The sequence below is a fragment of the Pempheris klunzingeri genome, chromosome 17 (genome assembly GCF_042242105.1).
Source record: "Pempheris klunzingeri isolate RE-2024b chromosome 17, fPemKlu1.hap1, whole genome shotgun sequence".
In the NCBI taxonomy this organism is placed as follows: Eukaryota; Metazoa; Chordata; class Actinopteri; order Acropomatiformes; family Pempheridae; genus Pempheris; species Pempheris klunzingeri.
In genome coordinates, this window is record NC_092028.1 from 9,038,103 (window position 1) to 9,058,937 (window position 20,835).

At 42.9% G+C, this 20,835-nt stretch overlaps 3 protein-coding genes across 3 annotated transcripts; 1 reads left to right on the forward strand and 2 right to left on the reverse strand.

The window, feature by feature from the left end:
• Positions 1-1,795: 1,795 nt before the first annotated feature.
• On the reverse strand, positions 1,796-9,458 carry znf653 (zinc finger protein 653). The gene is made up of 10 exons (XM_070848043.1): positions 9,163-9,458; positions 8,901-8,945; positions 7,669-7,982; positions 7,052-7,569; positions 6,779-6,956; positions 4,214-4,298; positions 3,942-4,059; positions 3,737-3,851; positions 3,548-3,647; positions 1,796-3,315 (listed from the first exon to the last, which is right to left on the reverse strand). The coding sequence occupies exons 1-10, from the start codon at positions 9,456-9,458 to the stop codon at positions 3,138-3,140; spliced, it is 1,947 nt and encodes a 648-aa protein (XP_070704144.1). The 3' UTR covers positions 1,796-3,137.
• Positions 9,459-9,729: 271 nt separating this feature from the next.
• swsap1 (SWIM-type zinc finger 7 associated protein 1) lies at positions 9,730-11,523 on the forward strand. The gene is made up of 2 exons (XM_070847411.1): positions 9,730-10,083; positions 10,966-11,523. The coding sequence occupies exons 1-2, from the start codon at positions 9,814-9,816 to the stop codon at positions 11,521-11,523; spliced, it is 828 nt and encodes a 275-aa protein (XP_070703512.1). The 5' UTR covers positions 9,730-9,813.
• A 260-nt stretch (positions 11,524-11,783) lies between these two features.
• epor (erythropoietin receptor) lies at positions 11,784-18,144 on the reverse strand. The gene is made up of 8 exons (XM_070848109.1): positions 17,889-18,144; positions 17,578-17,713; positions 17,066-17,232; positions 16,063-16,214; positions 15,781-15,937; positions 15,543-15,630; positions 15,225-15,312; positions 11,784-14,933 (listed from the first exon to the last, which is right to left on the reverse strand). Exons 1-8 carry the CDS (start codon positions 18,121-18,123, stop codon positions 14,193-14,195), a joined length of 1,764 nt encoding a protein of 587 aa, XP_070704210.1. The 5' UTR covers positions 18,124-18,144; the 3' UTR covers positions 11,784-14,192.
• Between the last annotated feature and the right edge of the window lie 2,691 nt (positions 18,145-20,835).

Below are 20,835 nucleotides of genomic sequence, written 5' to 3' on the forward strand. Positions count from 1 at the left end.
ACAATGTGTTTCGGTCTAGTTTCAGATTCAAGAGTCGCACTAAAATGGCCCTTTTCAAAGTAAACAATGACCTTAAGATCAACAGTAATTCAGTGTGAGCTTGTGTTTTACTTGACCTTACTGCTGCCTTTAACACAGGTGATTAAAAGACTCATCAAATTGGTAGTTTTAAATCTATTGAAGCAAACGTCAGGGGTTCCACAAGAGTCAATCAAAGGAACACTGCTTTTAAATTCATACCCCCCCCCCATGGAAACATTAAAAGGAAACATACACTTTGATTTATATGCTGATGACATGATAAAACATTTCTCCTCTAGTCAGCTCAGTCCCATAAAAAAGCTGGTGAAGTGTATCTGCATGATGTGATGATATCAGTTGTTTAGTTAGTCAGATTTGTTTCTGGTTGATTAAAGTCTGAGAGATTTGCAGTATCTTTGAGTGACTGTGAGCAAGTTAAGAAACTCAGTTACTCTGACATTTAATCTAAACTTAAAAAGTCATGTTCATAACATACCTGAGGCAGCAATTTATCACTTAATCACTTATTTAATGTTACAAGCTCTCAAGCTGGCTCTGAAGTGTTTTTCCAGAAAGGTAAAAGACGTTGTTTACTTCGATGACGTGTTGATTTGCACAGACCACAGTAGAGTAGAATGCTCTCTTTGATAATAACCCAAACGAACAATAGGAAGCCTCCAGCTCATTCAAAACCTGTGCATGCAAAGCTGATCATATTACTCATGCACTGAAGTTGCCGCATTGGTGCAACTAGTGCAAGGCTGAATAATTACTCTTTTCTTTTTCAAGCACTTAATGATTTGGCCTCCAATTACGTGTCGTACCTGCTCACTGTCTACCATCCAGTCAAACCTCAGGTTATTAGGTGGTTGTTTTCAAACCTGTTTTTGCGACGGCAGGCTGGGTGCTGCGTTTGTCAGTGCCATTTTTCTTTCTTTTATCTTTCCTTTTATTGCTATGTGTGACATCTTGCATTTTATTGACTGTATTCTTAGTCAGTATTAATAAAATGTCTTACTTTCATAGTGCCCACACAGCGAGGTGCAAATCAGTGAGAAGTGTTGGGCAATGTGTTTTAATTTTGATGGAATATAAATAAAATTGTCATGCTTAGCACTACATTTTATCACTCTCCATAATTGTAGAGAGCCGTCAGGTGCCTGGTTAAATGAGTGAGTTGAATGCGCCACAGACTTTAGCTTTGTGTTTTTTTGTTTTTCTTACAGTGTACAGTGTGATATTTGCTTTATCTGAACTTCACAATGCTTTTAAACAGAGATAAAAGAACAGTGAGAAGGCGTGACACGTGGAAATTACTAACTCAACTGCATAAGAGGGGAGGATGGATGATTTACAGAAGAATACTGATGATCAGTCATAGCTTGTTAATAGCCGTGACATTTTTGTGTTGCTGATTAGAATAGGTGTGGAATGGGCCTATATGAAGCAAATTATTACATAATAGTAAACCCTCACATATTGACATTGTCAAAATCACTTTATATTAATAAATATTTGACTCTTAATATCACAAAATTGAGCCCCTGATCATGTCCTGTCTTGGTACTCTTTTGTGACACAAAGTCATACTTATTAGTAAACCTTGCATTTAGACAAACATCCAGAAACCACTTAGACATCCAACATTTAGCTGACTGAAAGGGTCATTTTCTGACACTTACACTTTTCATACCTTTTCTTACTATTTATGCTCACTCACTCACTCACTCACTCACTCACTCACTCACGATATCAAGCATATTACGCAAGAGGCAAGAACACGCTGCTTGTTATTAACCACTCCTGTCAAACAAATGTCTTTCAATAAAAGACACAATACAAATATGAGTCATATTCACATATTTTAGTGACTCATCAGTTAACAAAAGAGAGAAAAAGTGCATTTGCTTAGAAACTAAAATACAGACACAACATAAGAGAGGGACACAAGAGGACTGAGGTGAACTTTCCTGAGAAATTGTCACATTAAACTCACAGATCTTTTCATCTGTCTCCGTGAGCCAGGACGCTGGCATGGTGGACTCACTCGCATGAGGAAAATGTAAGATCAAGACTGCTCTCCTAACCCACATGAGAGATGCTCAATTTTTTGAATGTTGAATGATCAGTGTTGTGCAACAGGCAAACGCTTCAACCTCAATGTTAATTTCACAGCCTTCATTTCAAGTATATTTGACACACACACGTATTGATATCTGATACTTTATAGCCTTCACATTGGTATGTCATCAGTAATCTTTCTTGATGGTGTGTTGCAACCGTATTTAAATCGTACTTAATCTTTAAAGGACCATACCAGCTTGTCACTGCAGAACACTTTCTAAACCTACAAACCCTTTCCTTTAATGGACAGATCTACTATTCTATTGAACTTTTAGTTGACCATCCGCTAAGCCCCACCCCTCAATTTTAGCTGGGGTGACTGGAATGTAAGCTTTCTGAAGTCCAATAAACAGTAGGACACAGCCGCTAACAATGACACAGTAGCACCCTGTGGACCTGCTTCCACTACATACTAAACAGTGGACGTTCTCTCATTAACGTAACCTGTAACATCAAAAATAATGTAGTATGAAATGCTACTGCCATTGGAAGTAATGGCAGGTTACTGTCATAGGTAGTAAGTTAATTAGCAGGCCATGCTAATGCCTGTAGCTTACGATGGAGCAGATAAACAGAGTGTATCTCTTCCGACAGCCATGCGCTGCTTCAACATGTAGAGCAATCTAACTCAATGAGCCCCGTTATGGTTGTGAAGCTACGAGCTGTTTGGAGGAAGGGTTTAGCGAATTGTCAACTGGACATCATTAATAAACAGTGGATTAAGCTTTTTTCCCCGCCGCTGTACCAAATATGTCCAAAACCCATGCTTGGGCTTTATACTCTGAGACAGCTTGTGTCCTGCATAGCTGTTAGACTGGCTCGCTTTTGCCTTTATCCACTGCTTTTTGTGTTCACAGGTGATGTTCGCATCATCGTGGGCATGAGAGGCAACAAATACAGCAAAGGAAAGTCTGTCTCTTTACTGGAAGTCCTTTGGTTTCCTAGGGCCAACCCGTACTTGTTTTAGCTCCTATCGCCAGCGTCTGAACGCCTCAGGTCGCCTGCTTGTCTGGGTGGCTCTTTAGCTTGTGAAATTTAACACTGTCCAGCTTCTCGAACCTCTTCTCGCAGAACTCACAGGTGAAGTTGTAGTGGGCCTCCGAAGTGTGTTTCTTCATGTGCCAGTTGAGGGACGCACGCTGGCGACACTGGTAGCCACAGATTTCACATCTGGCAGATCACATGGATGAGAAGACGAGAAAGAAAGAACAGGAAAGAAAACAGAATATTGATGATCATGCAGATGATTACAGGCCGTGTTGTAGTAAAAAATTCTATTTGTTATTTTGCATCAATGGGATTAACTGAGCTCAGTCCCAAAGTGTCACAGACTGGAACTTCTAACACGCTCAGTGCACAAAATGTGCAATGACAAGATCTGTTTCCATCTTTAGCCACTTACTGGAGTGGTGTTTCTCCTGTGTGGGTCCGCCTGTGAACCTCCAAGTGATTCTTTCGCTTAAACGATTTTCCACACGTCTCGCAGATGAAATCTCTGACCCCTGCAAAAAGATTCTGTTACGTTTGGAGGTTTTTTTTTCCCCGAAGAGGAGATTCGGACATGACAAGCGCGTCAAGCTTGTGGGCCCACCTGAATGGATGATCATGTGGCGATGCAGGTGGTTTGAAAGGTAGAACTTTTTCCCACAGCCTGGATGGGGGCACACCTTGGTCCTCCCTTTCCTGTGAACTAGGTTGACGTGATTCTACAGAGAGGAAAGTGAATCGAAAAGCTGGTTATTTTAATCAAACCAAAGCTGAAAGGTTAATTATGAGTAAAAGAAATGTAGTTTAACCTGAAAGCTGCTAATAGCTACATAGACTTGACTGCAGCCCTCGTATGGACAGTGGAACATCTTGAGCATCCCGTCCGCGTCGATGACTGGGCCTCGTCGGTTTCTCTTTGACCTGACACTGCAGAAAACAGATGCTGCAGACTTAGTTCACACTAACAAGAGGACAAAAAGTTGAGGGGAGTTGGATTATCATCTCTGCTGAGCTCCGGCACATGAACCCCTTCTCGCTCTGTGTGGGTATCATCATCGGGCAGAGTGTGTGGGCCACTAACCTGCTCAGGCTTCGCTGCAGCTCTCTGTCGCTTCCCAGCTCCAGGGCGTCACCAGTGGGCTGCAGCAGCTGTTTGTCACTTAAACCTGCAGGTAGGCAGAGTAAAAACTGATTATTAAAGGACTCGTCACACGCGGGGCCGTTTTTGGCCATTTTGGTGCCCTAAACCAGAAATCCGCTGGAACTTGTCATGGCTAAATAATCGAATTATATTTTAGTTTCTCAGTTCAACTTCTGGTCTGTGTCATTTCATCAAAACATGTCAGTTAGTGCCTTTACATGCACACTAGAGCACCCAACATGATGATGCTGGTTTTAATACAGTTCAGAATATCGTATGAAACATGATCCAGGTTTCTGAGTGTTGAAAGAGAGACATCAGTTATTTCTCTACTAAGGTGAAGGATATCATTATCCATTCTATTCTGATGTTATTTACATTATACAACTTACAGTGACTACAATATCGCTGTATAAAATTAGTAAAGCAATTGTAATAGCTCTGTGTTGCCGCCCACCTCTGAGCCTGGTTCTGTTCGAGGTTTCTTCCCGTTAAAGGGGAGTTAATGTTGAATTCCTGAATCGTTGGGTCTCTCTCTTAACCCTGGAGAACCCAAGAACCCTTTTCTTCTTTGGAAAATTATGAACTATGCATTAAATGACTGCTATAAGTTCACTGAACACCAACATATCCACTTTTTCAATTTTAACCCTTTATTCCCTAATTTAGGATTAGGGCCAAATTTGACCCATTGGGCTTTAGGCGTATCATTTCAAAGAATCACAATAACAAACACTGTCAATGCAAACTATTTTAAACTTAGGAAAATAATCAGTTAACCACACAGCTACATTTAACAATGGTTTTTTTGCTTTATTTGTTGCATGTTAGAACTGGATTTCAAATGTACAAACACACTTTGGCCAATGGAAACAAGAACACAAGGCCAAAAAACTAACACCATGGGTCTTTGCTTATCAAAAAATCTGTTCTGCTAGAGAGAGGAACTCACACTAGACATTGTGGTAGTCTTTGAAACAATTTCTTTTTTTGTTGATGCAGAGAGGAACTGCACATTTTTCACAGTGCATTTCAGTTTTGAGGTCCTTGCACACAGCACATCGACGGCAATTTACTTATTATATATATTTATATATAAAATCAGTAATAAGTTATTATATCATTATAGTTATTATAAGTATTAGTCTCTGGCCCTGTACTACTGAGGTAACTTAGTAAAATATATTATACAAATGAATTTATTTCAAGGCTTTAGCCAAATACAGGACTGTCACCATTCTCCATCTACAAAGTCACTCAAAGAACCAAAGGGTCATTTTTGACCCGACATTTTTTAACCCACACACCCAGAGGGTCATTTTTGGCCCATCGTTTTTTGAACTAGCTCAGAGTTGCTAATTTATCCAAAAAGAATATAAAACGTACTTCTAGGCATTCTGCAAGCTAATACTAAATAGATTAACAAAAAATACACTATTTTACCAACCACTGGTTTGCTGAGAAGACGATTTTGTTTGGGTAGGTTTCCAGCTCAACGGAACAGCATGTGGTCAGTCATCTTGTCACTACCACTCTGACTCATGTCAGTTCAATATTCATCCACTAAGTGTCTCTATGCAGGGGTCAGAAGTGGCACTCTGGGTTTTTGAAGTTAAATTTGACAATTTTTTTTATGTTTGTTCATTTTGGGTAGCAGCAATTAATAGCGGCCAAATTTGACCCCGTGGGTTCTCCAGGGTTAATTAAAGGGTTTGGTCTAGACCTGCTCTTTATGTAAAGCGTCTTGAGATAACGCTGTTATGAATTGCCGCTATATAAATAAAGATTGATTGATTGTATTAAATAAAACCAGGACGACAGCTTTCTCTTCGTGGTTTTTTACAACATTTTGTATAATGTCACATAGTATTTGTACAACATCCACACAGGACGTCGGTGTGAATGTGCTGTTGCAGGAACATCTGAATAGGATTTACATAGACTTCTCCACCAACAGCAGTATTGTGAAGTTGTGGTTCACCTGTGAAATGTCATTGAAATATTATGCAAAATTGAAAGCAACTCTGCTCACATTACAGCAGGCTGCCTTGTCACTACTGACTGCAGCTTTGTTTTGTGGCTCACTTACAGTAATGTGTGGAGCACAAGTAGATGTTTGTTTCCAGCTGCTCTTCCAGGATCAAATATCTGGATTTATAGCCAATTCCTCAACTGTGTTAATCAAACATGTCTGATTCCTAATTTCACAATAATTTCAGGGCATCAAACCATTTACCATTTTATCTTACGTGCATACACGCACAGAATACTGGCAAGGAGTTTTATCATAGTTTCGATGGAATAACAGGATATTTGCAGTGAATACAAAAAAACCACCTGGGTTTTCATGTCCATGTATACTGTACTGATTCTTACTTCTTTCAGTGGTGTAAGCAAATTAACCCTGTGGGTCACAAAATGAAGGTGCAGCCAGTAGTTCAGCCATCCTGTAAGCATTCTGAGTAGAACCCAAAAAATGCTATGCCAGCACAGACTGAAGTATACCTGTCATAGAGTCTTCATCCTCTACAGATCTGAGTTTTGAGTCAGACGTGCAAACCGGGTTGTAGGTCACACCCCCGATGACGGTGCAGGTCACTTCTTCCACATTCCCACCTCCCATGTTGAGCTGGATGCCCTCTGATGCCAGGGCCTCGTAGCTGGGGCCAGTGATGATAATCAGCTAGAGAGATCGAAAAAGGAGAGTAACTCTTGAGAAAATAAATAGCACAGTCTTTGGTGTGCCCCAACATCTCTGCAAGGCACTCGTTCACCCACCTGTGAGCCTTCCAAAGTGGTCCTCTGGTCAGGAATCTCACAGCTGGTCACCACCGTCTGCAGAGTCTGAGGGTCAAACAGCTCACTCTGCTCTTGTACCTGCATGGGCGGCGGGACTGACAGCTCCGTCTGAGCCCCCAGTCGGACCGAGCCGCTCAAGCTCCCAGACAGCACCGCGTCCTCGTCCGTCTTCTCCAGTCTGTCGGCTAAGGAGGCCGTCACAGTAACGCACTCGTAACCGTGCGGCGCAGTCCCGATCTCTTCTCCTTCTTCTCCTCCGTCGCTGACCGGCCTCAGATCCTCATCCTCCTCCTCTGAGGGGACGGAGTGAAATGCTGCTGCAGGGGACACCTGCGGTCGCTCCATGACCATCTCCATCTCCCAGACAGGATGTCCTGTCAGTGGAACATCTTTGGAGGAGGTCTCTTTGCTGGGCTGGTGGTTCAGAACTGCAGTCTGTTCTGTCGGGCTCATATTTGTATACGGTACCTCAGAAACATCCACATTTTCTCCTGCATCTACCACAAAGCAGATAAATAAAAAGAGCTGGTTGATGATTATACTGCTATACATTTATCTACTCAGGATATCAACAAAAAGTGATGATGATTCTGCACCTTTGAACTGTTTGGGAGCCTCCGTCCTTCTTCTCCTGCTCGCTATGCCTTTGGCCACAGGCAGGTCTGTTTTTACTGCACTCTCTCCATCGCCCTCCCTGTTCACTTCCTCTTCATGTTCAGAGTCACTTGCATGCCTCAGTGGCGAGAAAAGGTATTGCACGAACGAGTGGTTGGATTCACACTGCCAGATAGCAGCGGTGGAGAAGTTGGGCTGGGGCTCCAGGGCGCTGAGCTGGGGCTCATGAGGGCAGGAGTGGGAGTGCTCCTGGTACCAACACACCAGGCTCTGGAGGCTGGACACTCGCTCTTTCCTGCCTGGGAGACAACAAATGTCAGGCAGAAGGACAATCGCAGACAAGTTTCAGAGGATTTATTGGAATCTACAAATGAATGTTGAATGAACTTATCTTTTGAATGCCACTAAATATTATATATACACCATATATGCCAAGAAATGAAAAAAGTGGACAAAAAGTCAGGACTGAGAAAATATAGATACTAAATCAACATTATGATCTACTTAGCCAATACTTTTCAAGCCGAATTAGGAGATATTATATTCGGATTTTGACTTTCTGAGTCAAATTTAAATGATATTAAGTTTTGTGCTGCAACTAATCCTAACAGTTATTTATGTTATCGATAAAACATGATGATCATTTTGTCAGAAAGTGGTGACAATTTTCTAAAGCCCAAGGTTAAAACCAAACATTTTTAATTCATTATGACACAGAGCAGCAAAACCTCACATTTTAGGTTGGAACGTGGTCATGCTTCTCATTTGACCCTGAAGGATTACACATAATATGCAATGTTCGCTGTAGTTACAGATTTCTTTTCTGTCAATCAAATAATCGCTCAATCGACTAACAGGTTCAGCTCTAATAGAGGTGTGTAAGTCAAAATTTTGATCTGTGGGTCAAAATAATGAAATGTTTTGAGATGTTCCGTCAAATTAGTTAAAGTATATAGACTTATAGACTCACTAGCTCATAATTTTGATGTAAAATTTTGCCGTAGTGTTTTTAATTCGGTCATTTCTAAGATTTTATTGGTACTTTTTGGCTGCCTAACGTAGTAAAAGTCATTGAAGCAGGATTAGTAGCTGCTTTTTAAGAAATGCAAACAAACTCTGGATGTTTCATGTCTGCCCGGACTGATGGATTAACACTATAGTGGTGTGGTCATGCATGGACACCCAACATGACATCTGCTTTTCTCTTCCTCACTCACCTTGCTTCTGTTTCACTGAGACTTCTGGAGAAATCTTCTTCCTGTTGGCAAAAACATCTCATTTGGTCAGTGACTGGTTGGGTTAAACAGACTAGGACACCCACTCAATGAAGCCAGAGTTGTCAGAGGTGAAATAACACTAAGTGACAGAGAAGAGGGGGATGGCTAATAACGTTTAGATGACCGCGTGCAAGGCGGTGTTAGTGACATTAACTTGTGGAAAATAAAGTGGGCATTGCTTTGAGAGGAAGATCTTACCCGCAGTATTTCTGCTGGTACTTTTCTCCGTAGGTGGAGTTGAGCAGGATCAGGTACTCTGCCAGTCCGGCATCACTCAGACTGGTCCGCCTGCGGAGCTCACTCCACAGCTTGTGCGACTCTCCCAGGTACACCCTCCGCACGTCGTACTTCTTTCGGGACTCGAGACGCCTCTGGGCTCGGTCGGAGTCCGTCAGCCTGGGTCGCCCTCTGCAACGTCTCAAAACGCCTTTCCCTTGGTCCCCTGCTTGGTCAGCGTCCAGGGCAACGTCCAACTCCGCCAGGCTATGCGCCATCTTGGCCACAACAGCTGATGTTGTGATTACCCGGTGTCCCGGAAGTTGTCAGACCTAACAGGAAGCACTGAAACAGACGCAGTTTCTGCGCGTCGCTCCCACACCACCGGTTTGTAAAACAGTACTAAACACAGTCGTGCACCACATGGGTACACATTAGTTAAAATAGCGACAAACACCCACGGTGTACACCGAGAACCGTGGCGGAACGGTACACTACCCGAAGTGCTATTCACCCGGACCGCAACAGCCCGAACACCAACGAGCAACATGTAAACAGACGCGGGAAACTTCAACGTGGACACCTTTACCAGACACACACATAGGAACATCATCTTATATCATAGCGCCATTCATGGCAGACATTTTGACACTCGTGTTTAGGACATTCGTGTCCCAGACAGACGTGACGAAGGACCCCCGCGTCGCTCCTCCGTCACCGGCAGGCTGCAGCACGCTGGTGGTCGGAGAGCGCATCATCAGCCGCTCCGTGCTGCTGCTGGCGGCCGTGACAGCTGCGGCCGAGATGGGGATTAGAGTGGTGTTCTTCACCCAGACACAAATTCAAAGCCTTCCGGTGTCTCTGCAGAAATGTCTTCCAAGCCTGAGCCCGGAGAGTTTGAAGGTAAAGGCTCCTCTCAAACTGTGTGCAAATATCTGTCACCTCTTAATAAATTAGCCATCACGAAGAGCTGGTTATGAGTTGTGTGTACTGGGTGTCGAGTCTCGGGCCAAAGCTTAGGATCTAGTGTTGACAATGGAGGCACAGGAGTCGTTGATTAATCGACTAGTCAATAGACAGAAAGTCTATTAGCAACTATTTTGATGAATGGCTTATCGTGTCAGTCATTTTAAAGCAAAAAAATCCAAACATTTACTTGTATGTATAGATAGATAGATAGATAGATGTACTTTATTGATCCCAGACGGGGAAATTGTATCATTACAGCAGAATAAATAAAATAAACACACAGTAATGAAAAGTAATAACACTTGAGGAAGGAATACATACATTGATGTGCAGTGTAGAATAATTAGCAGGACGGAGTGCAATTAGAAAGAGACAGAGACACCACGATGAGAGGTCCCTGCTCGGCAAACAGTTGTTGCTTTGGTCAGGAGTGATTTGCTGCTGGCAGAGAGGTGCTCTGGGTCGTCCATGATGGTTAACAGTTTGTTCAGAGTCCTCCTGTCTGCTACCTCAGTAAATGAGTCCAGTTGGTAGCCAGTGACAGAGCCGACCTCCTTTATCAGTTTGTTGAGTCTGTTTACATCTCTGGCTCCATCCCCCCCCCCCAGCAGAATACAGTATGAGAGTTAGATAGTGAACTAGTGTGAGAATAAAATAGCGTGACAGTCTGATTGTAAAATATGTTAGGAAATGTTTTTCTGCTATTCTTTGACATTTCTTAGACTAAACAATGAATTGAATGCCTGACCAGCTACTGTGCATCGTTTCTGTCTGCCAATTTAGTTTCTTCTCTCTCACTCTTTATTTTTTTTAAAGAAAATCAAGTTCTGCTATCCCAGGACGGTGGAGGAGCTGCTGCAGCAGGTGGCCAGCCTTCACGAGTCCACCAACACGTCTCCCACACCCCCCTCGCTGATCATCGTCGACAGGCTAGAGGGCTACCTGTGTGGTCCTGGAGGTGGAAGCCACAGTGGATTCCACCCAGGAGAGCAGTCCTGCGCTGCACACCTGTCTGCGCTGCTGTGCGACAGCGCTGCCTTCCTCACACAACTACTGACGCAGCGCTCCCCAAGCTCGGCCCCCTGCCGCATCATCGCCTCCATCCAGTCGGAAGTGGACAGTGGGGAAGCCTCTGCCGCAGATTCCATCCTTGACGTTCTTGATCGCTATTTCCAGGTGCGCTGTACTCTGGACCGAGACAGGAGCTATGAAGCTGCAGCAGCTGGACTACAGGAGGTGTGGAACATTTACCTTTCAGGGACGGACATTACAGAGGCCTCTTGTACCAAAGACTGCCAGAAACAGCCAGGAGCAGCCCAAGAGTGGCAGCTGTTAATGTGTCCTGATGGTTTAATGGAGTTTAAGTTGGCTTGAAAATGTCTGTATCAATTCAATTCATCTGTTTAATCAGAGCAGCGGTCACTTCACATTTCATTATTTAAGCAGAGAAGGACACATCTTTATGTTTTCAGCCCTTTCCATTCACTTAACATAGCAGTTCTTGCCATTGCTTTGACTGTCATCACTCCTGTGGTACAACTTTATGTAATAAAACCAATCACCCAAACCACTGATGCAGCATAATACGATCTGCTGTTCACCCTCTCAGATATCAAGTAACAGGACCATAGTGGTTGTAGATGTACAACATTTAATTAGCTGAAATTTTAAATGACAAAGTTTTGTCAAACACATGCAGAACATTTTAAACAATGGAAAAAATGTACATAGAGATATTCAGGAATGGGTTTGTTGTAGTTTGGGACCGCGTAAAAAACTAAGCAAGGTCTGCTTGCAAGTCCCCCCAAAAGAGAGAAAAAGGTCAGGAAAATACACTGTACATTAAAATAAACATATATTCTGTATAACACAGTCATGTTTTCCTTCTTTTTTATCCCATTAATCATCTTGTGACCCCTCACTTTTACCTTGCAACCCTTTTAGGGGTCCCGCCGCTCAGATTGTGAACCACTGGAGCGATTAACCTGTGTGAGACATTTGCCTGATATCACAGTTAAGGTATTTTACAAATCGGAGAAAACATGGAAAACTTATTTTGGGAAAAATAAACGTAAGTATCATACAATTATTTTGAATGAAAAAATCTGGAACGAAATATCGCTCTACTTCTAAGTAAACTACTATTGAGGAAATACATATTAAAATATGATTCATAAGAAGGAAACATCCATACATTGGAGTGTGACAAGTGTAAGACTTTCTATGTATCTATATATAATATATGTTGCATAATAGCAAACAAAAGCCAAAATAACATGATCCACAAATGTGAAACTGAGCATTAAAAGATAACATTTTGCTTTATCGTGCTTGATAAATCACTAATGGCTGCTGTGTAAAACATGCAGCAATTAGTGAGACAACCAGTTGGTTTTGAGTTTTACACTACACTACAGCATTCTCAACAATGTATAGAAATGTAGTTATATACTTTTAGAGTAGCTTCTATTTCAGTTACAAGATGTTTTTCCTAAATCACGAAAAGCAAATGAGCATTAAAAACATGGAAATGATTCAGTTTCATTTCAAAACTGTAATAAATTTAAATGTTTCAAGACAAACTGAACATGCTCTGCTATATAGACGGCAGAAGTGACTAAAAACACAACTTAACAACAACTACAGTTACCTGAATAAGAACACTGACTTCGGACCTTCCTCCACAGCCTACAGTAGTAGTCATTTCATTTTGTTCCAGGATTCAGCGTTTGAAAAATGGCAACAACTTACTAATTTGATTCTTCTCTGAAACAACTGGTAAACTACAAAATGCAATGTAATATTTACAAATACAGTGAGTTACTTTAGATTTGGAAATGCCACTTAGATAATGGCTGCTGGGTTCAAGTGAAAGCTGTGTGATTTTATTGTCAACAAATCAACAGCATGTTAGTCCATTTCTCAGCACTTTCCAACCATGTCAGTGCGACTCAGCCTCGTTGGTTCCTACTGATGAGCATAAATCTTTACAAATGGGTAAAAAATATGAGAGTAAATGGTAAATCTTTTGGGAACTATTTTCAGCAGTGGATGAATACTCATTTGGTGCTCTAGAGAGTATTCAAGTTACTACAATGGTGTATGAGAGCTTTACTCAAAATGATCCACAGTACCCATGTTCATAATAACAGAACATGTCACACTGTGCGATGGTTGATTCTGTGATGTTTTTAATAGTGCTTTTAACAATGCTAGTTGCACGGCTGAAGGGACTTCAGTCTGCCACAATGGTCCAAAGTGAAATATCTTAATTATTTGATGGATTGCCATGAAATTTTGTTCATTCATAATCACCAGGGGATGAAGTGTTTCATCTACTACCATCATCGGGTCAAATTTTTAACTTGTCCAATACTTGGTTTATGACCAAATGCCTGCAAAACTAATGATATTCTCATCAGCCTCATCAGTCTAGAGCTAATTAGCAAATGTTAGCATGCTAACATTAAACTGTGATAGTAAAAATTAAGATGGTGAACATGGTAAACACACCTGCTGAAGATCAGCATGTTGGCATTGTCACAGTGAACATGTTCACTTGCCGATATTAGCATTCAGCAAAACGCACTGCTGTACTTAATGCTATGTATGGATGGTAGAAATGGGAAATATTTCCATGTTACCAATCTGCAAGTGTCATCATCAAGACAGAGTTGGTCGTCTGAGGCAGTCTGGGACTTCAATTTGGTGAATTGTGAAAAAAAAAATCTGATCATCATACTTACAGATGCAGACCTTTGCATTGAATCTCAATATGTGGTGTAAACCACAGCTGCCATGAAATGGGATTGTCCTGTACAGATCAGGGATGATTTGGATGAAGGTGAAATGATGTATGCACATCCAGTGGATTCTTTTCCATGAGTCCCTTAGCTTACACTTGGGTATCAGTCAGTTCCTTGGTACAACCTTTCGTAACAGTTGATGAGAGGCTATGTAGCTTTACGTAAATATCCAAATACCCTTCACCCAGCCTGCTTCAAGGCTCAGGCTATGTGCAGCCTGACCAGCTTAGCTCCTTCTCAGCCGTCGTCATGGACAAGGTGCTGCCTTGACAGGAAGGGCCTTCTATGAGCAGGGATCTCGTTCTCATACTCATTGGCGTAAATAACCACTTTTCCAATGTCGTCGACTCTGCTCATGGGGCTGTAATCCATAGAGACACCTGAGTCTGCCACTGCCATGTAGGTGTACCCAGGGCCTTTAGGCATCCAGGTGTGGTTTGGGTACTCAAAGCTGGACTGTGATGAAAGGCGACCTGAACCGGAGCTCTGCTGTACGGATCCCAGGTCAGAGTGAGATTCACACAATACCGTCTTTCTGGAGGCAAATAGCACCTCAAGTGGTAAGGTCTCCTCGAGAATGTCATCCAGGTGTTCGTCCTCGCTGCGGTTGTTGGCACTGAGGGTGACGTAGGCATCTTGAGACTCCAGCAGAGAGGACTGGGAGCAGGGAACGGGGTTCTGATGGAGCGCCCGTAAGTGGTCCATCAGCCAGTGGTCGTGTGGTGTGGCTCTCCATCCCTCCGTCAGAGCGGAGTCACCCCTTTCAAACAGGTCCCTCTCATCCAACGCTTTCTTTACATCCTTGTCATCCTTTCTTCCTGTACTCAAAGCTCTAGAGGCCTTGGGTGGAAGAGGAGGGGAAGGCAATGAGGGGCAAAGGGTGAACTCTGACAGGACTTCCAGAGGAGAAGGGCATTCTTCTGAGTTGAAGAAAGCTTGAGTTAAGCACAAGCCTCCGTTGGTCTGCCCTAACCACTCCTATACAAAAACATAACAAAGGAGGATGAAAAATGTGTAAGGATTGGGTTCTCTCCTGACTTTTCCTGTAATGCCATGTGTTTGCCTTGCCAGGATAGATCCAGACATTCATGTCCCCCCAAAGAATGACTTGTAATATCTTCAGTCTTTTTTTTACTTTTATCCCTTAACTAGTGCCACCTTTACAATGTCACTGGCATTCTTAAGTTTATGACTAATTAGCAAAAGTCTTGTGCTTAAGTTCAGCCTCACAGAGCGCCTAACAAATCTGTACAGTTGTCTTGTTCTCACCTGAAAGTCCCCACCATAAACAGTAAAAAGGCCTTGGAACTTGCTGTCAGGAGTTGGAATGGTCGGCCAAATCTTCTTCACAAGAAACCTGAACAGAGCACAGATAATGAAAATGAAATTCCACATTTGTCTTTTATCAGTCAATCAATCTATCTTTATTTGTATAGCGCGAATTCATAACAGTGTTATCTCAAGACGCTTTCCATAAAGAGCAGCTCTGAACACAATGATTCAGGGATTTAAAAATGAATCAATAATTGGTGCTGTAAGATTCTGACAGAGGAAACTGTTGAAAATGTTTGGTGGCAGTTGACTGACCGGCGATGTGACAGGAGCATAGCCAGAGACAGCCCAATGAGGGTGAAGGAGATGATGAGAGTCAGGGACACGATCAGGAAGTCCAGTTCTGGAGGAGGCACAGAATGATCAAAAAACAGTCACTGCACAACACAACTAAGTAAAGTAATAAGTAAAAGAAATAAAATCAATGCGTATGCCTGTGCTCCTGGGAATATATGACACGTTTTTTTAAATGCATGTGTGAATGAATGCTCACCTGCAGGCAGTGTTTCCATGAACACCGGCTCACTCCAGGCACTCCAATAGCCGTTGTAGCTAATCCCGTCGAGCTTTACTCGGACTTGCACCTTGTACTTTGTACCTGGCTGCAGGCCTCTCAAGATCATCTCTGAGCTGGCTCGTGCCACCTTTACCTGCGAAACAGCCCTCAACTCATCAATACAAGTCCGTATGTGCACCTGCCGCTCTACAAAAGCACAGCTCGAGGCTTTATTCAACCTCTAACATATTAGCGAGGTCATTCAAATAACCGCCATACCTGCTCCACATGGCGGTCCGCTGTAGTGTAGCTGACCTCGTACATCATGCTGTCATCCATGTACTTGAGAGGGGGAGGCACCCAGCTGATATTCAGCTGGCCCTGCTGGCCCGTGGTGCTCACTGTCACGTTTGCCGGAGGGTCCAAAAGAACTGCCAGGCAAATAGACAGGAAGCAGCTTGTTAGGGAGGATTTAAAAGGAAGTTGAGGGAAAATTATTCCTCAATACAAATTCAGTCATGTCCCAAAACGCTCCAGTAACTTTGCATGCTGTGATGTCACATGCATGTTTGGCACTAGTGTATTGGCAGCATTATAGCTTTAATGCTATATACCGCATTGTTTAAACCTACAATTGGGACATAGTATCACCTTTTAAGTTGGTATGGCTAACATGTTGGCAGACAGTTTCCTATTTGAACATACAACACATGGATAACAACATTATAGTCATGTTTGTGTCCTCCTGATGAGTGTCAGTCCAATATTCACTCTCCTTTATGCTCTGTTTTTGGTTTCCACACTCTACTGAGGGAAATATCAGGCGTTTTAGCTGCTAAATGCTCCACGATGTTCACCAGCTAGATGTTGACTGTGTCTGACTACCATTTTGGTGCTCGTCGGGTACTGCACAGTTAGTCTTTAGAGGTTTTTCTCTGGAATAATTGCCTTAAACGTAACCTGAAAACAACACTGACGAGAGCTGTGAGACTGGCCCAAGAGAGTAAAGTCGCAGGCCGTAAAAAAACAAAATGGTAAATAAAAGACACTAAATTACTGTAACATTAGAGCTGAGGCCGGGAAGCAGATTCAGGTGATATTTCTCTGTGGGTTTGTCACCACATTGATAATAAAAATACAAATTGCAGCAGCTTTAAAACAGTTATTGGGAATCTTAAATGCAATGAAAATGAATGTAATCCATCATTCGCACTCAAAACCTGCAGATGCACCGCTCCAACTGTACTGTTTAGTGGAAAGTGGAGGCAGTAAATACACTTACAGACGAGCTCAATGAGAAGGCTGCGATTGTGGATCAGCGCTCCCTCTCGATGTACTTGTATGTCCATTTGGACAAACATCTGGGTTCGGTTCAGATGGCAGATGAACAGCCGCTTCCCGCCTGCTGCAGGCAGGGCTCTCAGCGGGCACCTGCTGCTGTTTTCATTCCTGCTCGAGACAGAGAAAGACAGAAAGACTGTGAGCGAATAAGGCCACAAAGAATTCTGACATGACACTGTGCTGAATTATACTATTCTTTATGTATCTACACTCATATATTGCTGTTTAAATATCTGGCTCCCAAAACAGTCTGTAAAACCCAGTTTTAACCCTCACATTAATTATTAAATCACCCTGGTTTATGAACCCTAAAATGAAACTATTTAAGGGTTTGTGGCTCATTGGTTGCAACAGAAAAAGAGAAACTGATATGTAGAAGAGCAGCAGCACTGAGGCACAGAGTACTGATGATGACGTGTTGTTAAACACTGTCCTGTACTGGATGGGACTTACTGGTAGTTGTATGTGAAGGAGTACTGATCCACTGAGCCAGCCCTTTCCTCATCTTCCTCCCAGAAGCACGTGAAGGCTTTCCTGCCTTCAACAAAGCACTTGGGGTTTTCTGTCTCGTCTTTCAGCAGCATAGACACTGAGGAGGTGAAGTTGTGGGGGCAACAGACAAGTGTGAGAGCAGCCAAATGATTTTTTTGTTGTGGTCTTAGATATGAAATCCAACAATTACATACACTGAAAGAAATGATTTACGCAACATCTCATGTATTTTACTTCAACAGTCTCTTTTTTAGCTTTTTGTTTAATCCTACCTTTCTTTTGGAAATCTCGTGCGCCCCCGACGATGGAAGCTGTTCGCACAGCGCAGAGGACCACGTAAAGCGTCAACAATCGGCTCAGGTGATCGCATGTCATCCTTCTGTCCGCTGTGAACAGAAACACTTTGGCCTTCTGTTGTCCGCCTGCATAACTGGAGAACGACCAGCCACTAACGTGTCTCCCGCAGCTCTCTTCTGGTGGAGGCTTGTTTTCTTGTTTAGATACCATGGATAGCGCAACGTGGTTACGCGCCTGCTCGCGAGCGATAAGGTGTGTAGAGCCGAGCTGTTTACTTTCTCCCAAAGTCAGTGGAGGAAAGGTGGGGCAAGGGGGGAGGGTGGGGGGTTGGGTATTACGCAACTTTTTTTACTCTCTTGTTGGAGTCACAAAAATCACGCTCTCATTTATGTTTACGACTTGTTTCTGCTGCTGTGGAGAGAGAGGAAGTACTGGACGTGCCGTGCGTAAAAGCGCACGGTAGACAGATAGATAGATAGACAGACAGACAGACAGACAGACAGACAGATAGACAGATAGAAACTGACCCCTTTCAAAATGCGATTTGAGGAGGTGGAGCGCATCTGCTGGTCAGTTTAATCCCTGCATGGGCAAAAGTAACAGCCTCACACCTAAGAAGCAGGCATGGAGGCTTTCTTATCTACTCACTGCACCCGCATGTTTTCTACGTTTGACCAGCATTATCAGAGATGCAGACACCCCCTGTTTCTTCACCCACGATAAGTGGCCTTGGGGGGCGTAGCCGCCCATCCCCGACAGTTTGAACGCAATTAAGCGCTTCTTTACATCACATGGAAGGTGAGAGGAAGCCTGGTCCCAGTGAACTGGGTACTGATGTAGAGGAAAACTGTATTGCGTTCGCAGCTACGGATGATGACACCGTAGAACTTGTGGTTAAAATCCATCTCTTTTGAGTCAAGGTAGTGAGAATCAAACTCTAGATGAGGAGAGTTTGAATGGAGGCCCTGCACAGGGAAGGTAGCCGCCTCTTAGGTGGCAGGAAGAGGAGCATGAGGAAACCTGTATTGTTGTGGAGGAGTGTGGTTTCTCTGGTGCTTCAGATAAAAAGTGAAAACAGCTCTGGCCTGTTGTTTTGGGGTTGGGAGGTAGGATGTATGGTCATAAATCACACATTAGAGACTAACCAGTGGCTTTGTAAAAGGAACTGGCAATTACACTCTCCCTTTGAATACAATGAATATAATCTTTAATGCCATATACACACATTTCAACATATCCAATTTATTCTTGTTTATAAGATGCTTTTTTTTTTCACAATGCTTCCATCCAACACATTCAGAACCTAAAATAAAGGCATCAAATGATCCGATCTCCCGTTTTACAAAGCGACCAATCAGGAATGCTACACATGAATACAAACAGATCACAAACATTAGAAGGAAAGAGCACACCCCAGACTAAAAGCTCTGGATGCTACAGACTTGTTTGTACAAAAGCGCCAGAGTCAGTAGTTTTAATATGGCGGATACTGGACAAAGTGGTTAAAAACTCTATAATCAGTGGACAGTTCAGCACATTCAATATGTATTCAAGCAGCAGCCACTATTGTGAAACTATCACAGATATTATGCTCTCTGATGGCCTCCACGTTCCATTTAGATACACTAGAAACCCTCACAGTAATTTATGTACATGTGTTGTGATACAAATGTAGTGTTATGAGTCAGTGTCCCTGCTCACAGCCTCCCTATGGTAAACCCTGGCATGAAAGCTCAATGTGGTGCACATGAGATGATTGAATCAGCTATCTGATATCTGAAAAACTATATCACTATTCAGCAGCACACGCTGACAGGAGAGATAAGTGGCGGCAGGCGTATACAATAGCGAGCAGCGAGCTGACCGCCAGTTGTGACCCAGACTAAGACGGGCTTTGGCATGGCAATGTGAGGCTGCTATCGTGGTGCAGAGGGCACGGTTGATTCTAACTGACAGTCAGTAGTCAGCACGTGGGTGCAGAAACTAGCAGAAAATACATGGTATGTCAGGACACAGTACGTTCAGGACACAGTTTTCACCACGGGAAGGTGGACCGCTCAATACTGAATTATCAAAAATCTAATAATAACGTGGAATGAAGTTAAAACCTCATTTTGTTCACTTCAATGACAAGATGAGATATTACAGTAATGGGATATAAAGTGATATAGGTTATTTCAACTAATAGTCTGCACCAGCTCATTGTTTTCCTTATAGTAGTAACAGCAGAGTGAGGCCTAGACTCCTTCTCAGAGATCAGTAGTGTTCCCTTTCTGAGTACACACACACACACGCGCGCACACACACACACACACACACAGTGATGCATTTCCACAAAACAGTCATTATGTCGAAAAACAAAACAAGATAATTCACTACTCTGTAAATACTTATTCAGCATAGTAGGTTTGCCATGCCAACTGTTTTACCATGCTGCAGCTGGGGGAGCAGCGTGTGTGTTGTGTGTGTCATGGTAACAGCATATGTGTGGGAGAGAAGACATTAAAGAAAGAGTGGCACCATGGGGTAAGTGAGGACACGCCATGAGGCAGGTCACGTGACAAATGCAAGTGTCACCAGTGTTAAACGACTTCCTCACATTTACCGTTACACGCGAAAGCATGTGGCTTCGAGGGCAGCATAAGACTGGTATTAAGGTTCAGGTCAAGATGAGGTTCATTAACACACTCTGTTGGTTTTCTTTGTCATCTTGGTGCGTTACCTTCATAATGAGTGATGGATGATGAGATTAAGGTAGATGAGGCTTTATCAGCATCTGACAGGGACTCTAACGCCAGAAACAACAACATGAAGAAGACTGAATTTCATTTGGCTGTGCTGCACTGATACATTCATAATTCAAGAAATTTAAGAGACAATATAAATTGTGATTGTACATTTGATGTGACGTTTTAAAGGAAT

Excerpts from the sequence above, each read along its gene's own strand:
- swsap1 (XM_070847411.1), top strand. The coding sequence starts at position 9,814 with ATGGCAGACATTTTGACACTCGTGTTTAGGACATTCGTGTCCCAGACA. Across the intron at positions 10,084-10,965 it reads TGAGCCCGGAGAGTTTGAAG|AAAATCAAGTTCTGCTATCC; the intron begins GTAAAGGCTCCT and ends TTTTTTTTAAAG.
- znf653 (XM_070848043.1), bottom strand. The coding sequence starts at position 9,458 with ATGGCGCATAGCCTGGCGGAGTTGGACGTTGCCCTGGACGCTGACCAA. Across the intron at positions 8,946-9,162 it reads TACCAGCAGAAATACTGCGG|GAAGAAGATTTCTCCAGAAG; the intron begins GTAAGATCTTCC and ends TTTTGCCAACAG. Across the intron at positions 4,060-4,213 it reads CTGCAGCGAAGCCTGAGCAG|TGTCAGGTCAAAGAGAAACC; the intron begins GTTAGTGGCCCA and ends TGTTTTCTGCAG.
- epor (XM_070848109.1), bottom strand. The coding sequence starts at position 18,123 with ATGGTATCTAAACAAGAAAACAAGCCTCCACCAGAAGAGAGCTGCGGG. Across the intron at positions 17,233-17,577 it reads TCCTTCACATACAACTACCA|GAATGAAAACAGCAGCAGGT; the intron begins GTAAGTCCCATC and ends TGTCTCGAGCAG. Across the intron at positions 15,938-16,062 it reads CGGACCGCCATGTGGAGCAG|GTAAAGGTGGCACGAGCCAG; the intron begins GTATGGCGGTTA and ends GCTGTTTCGCAG.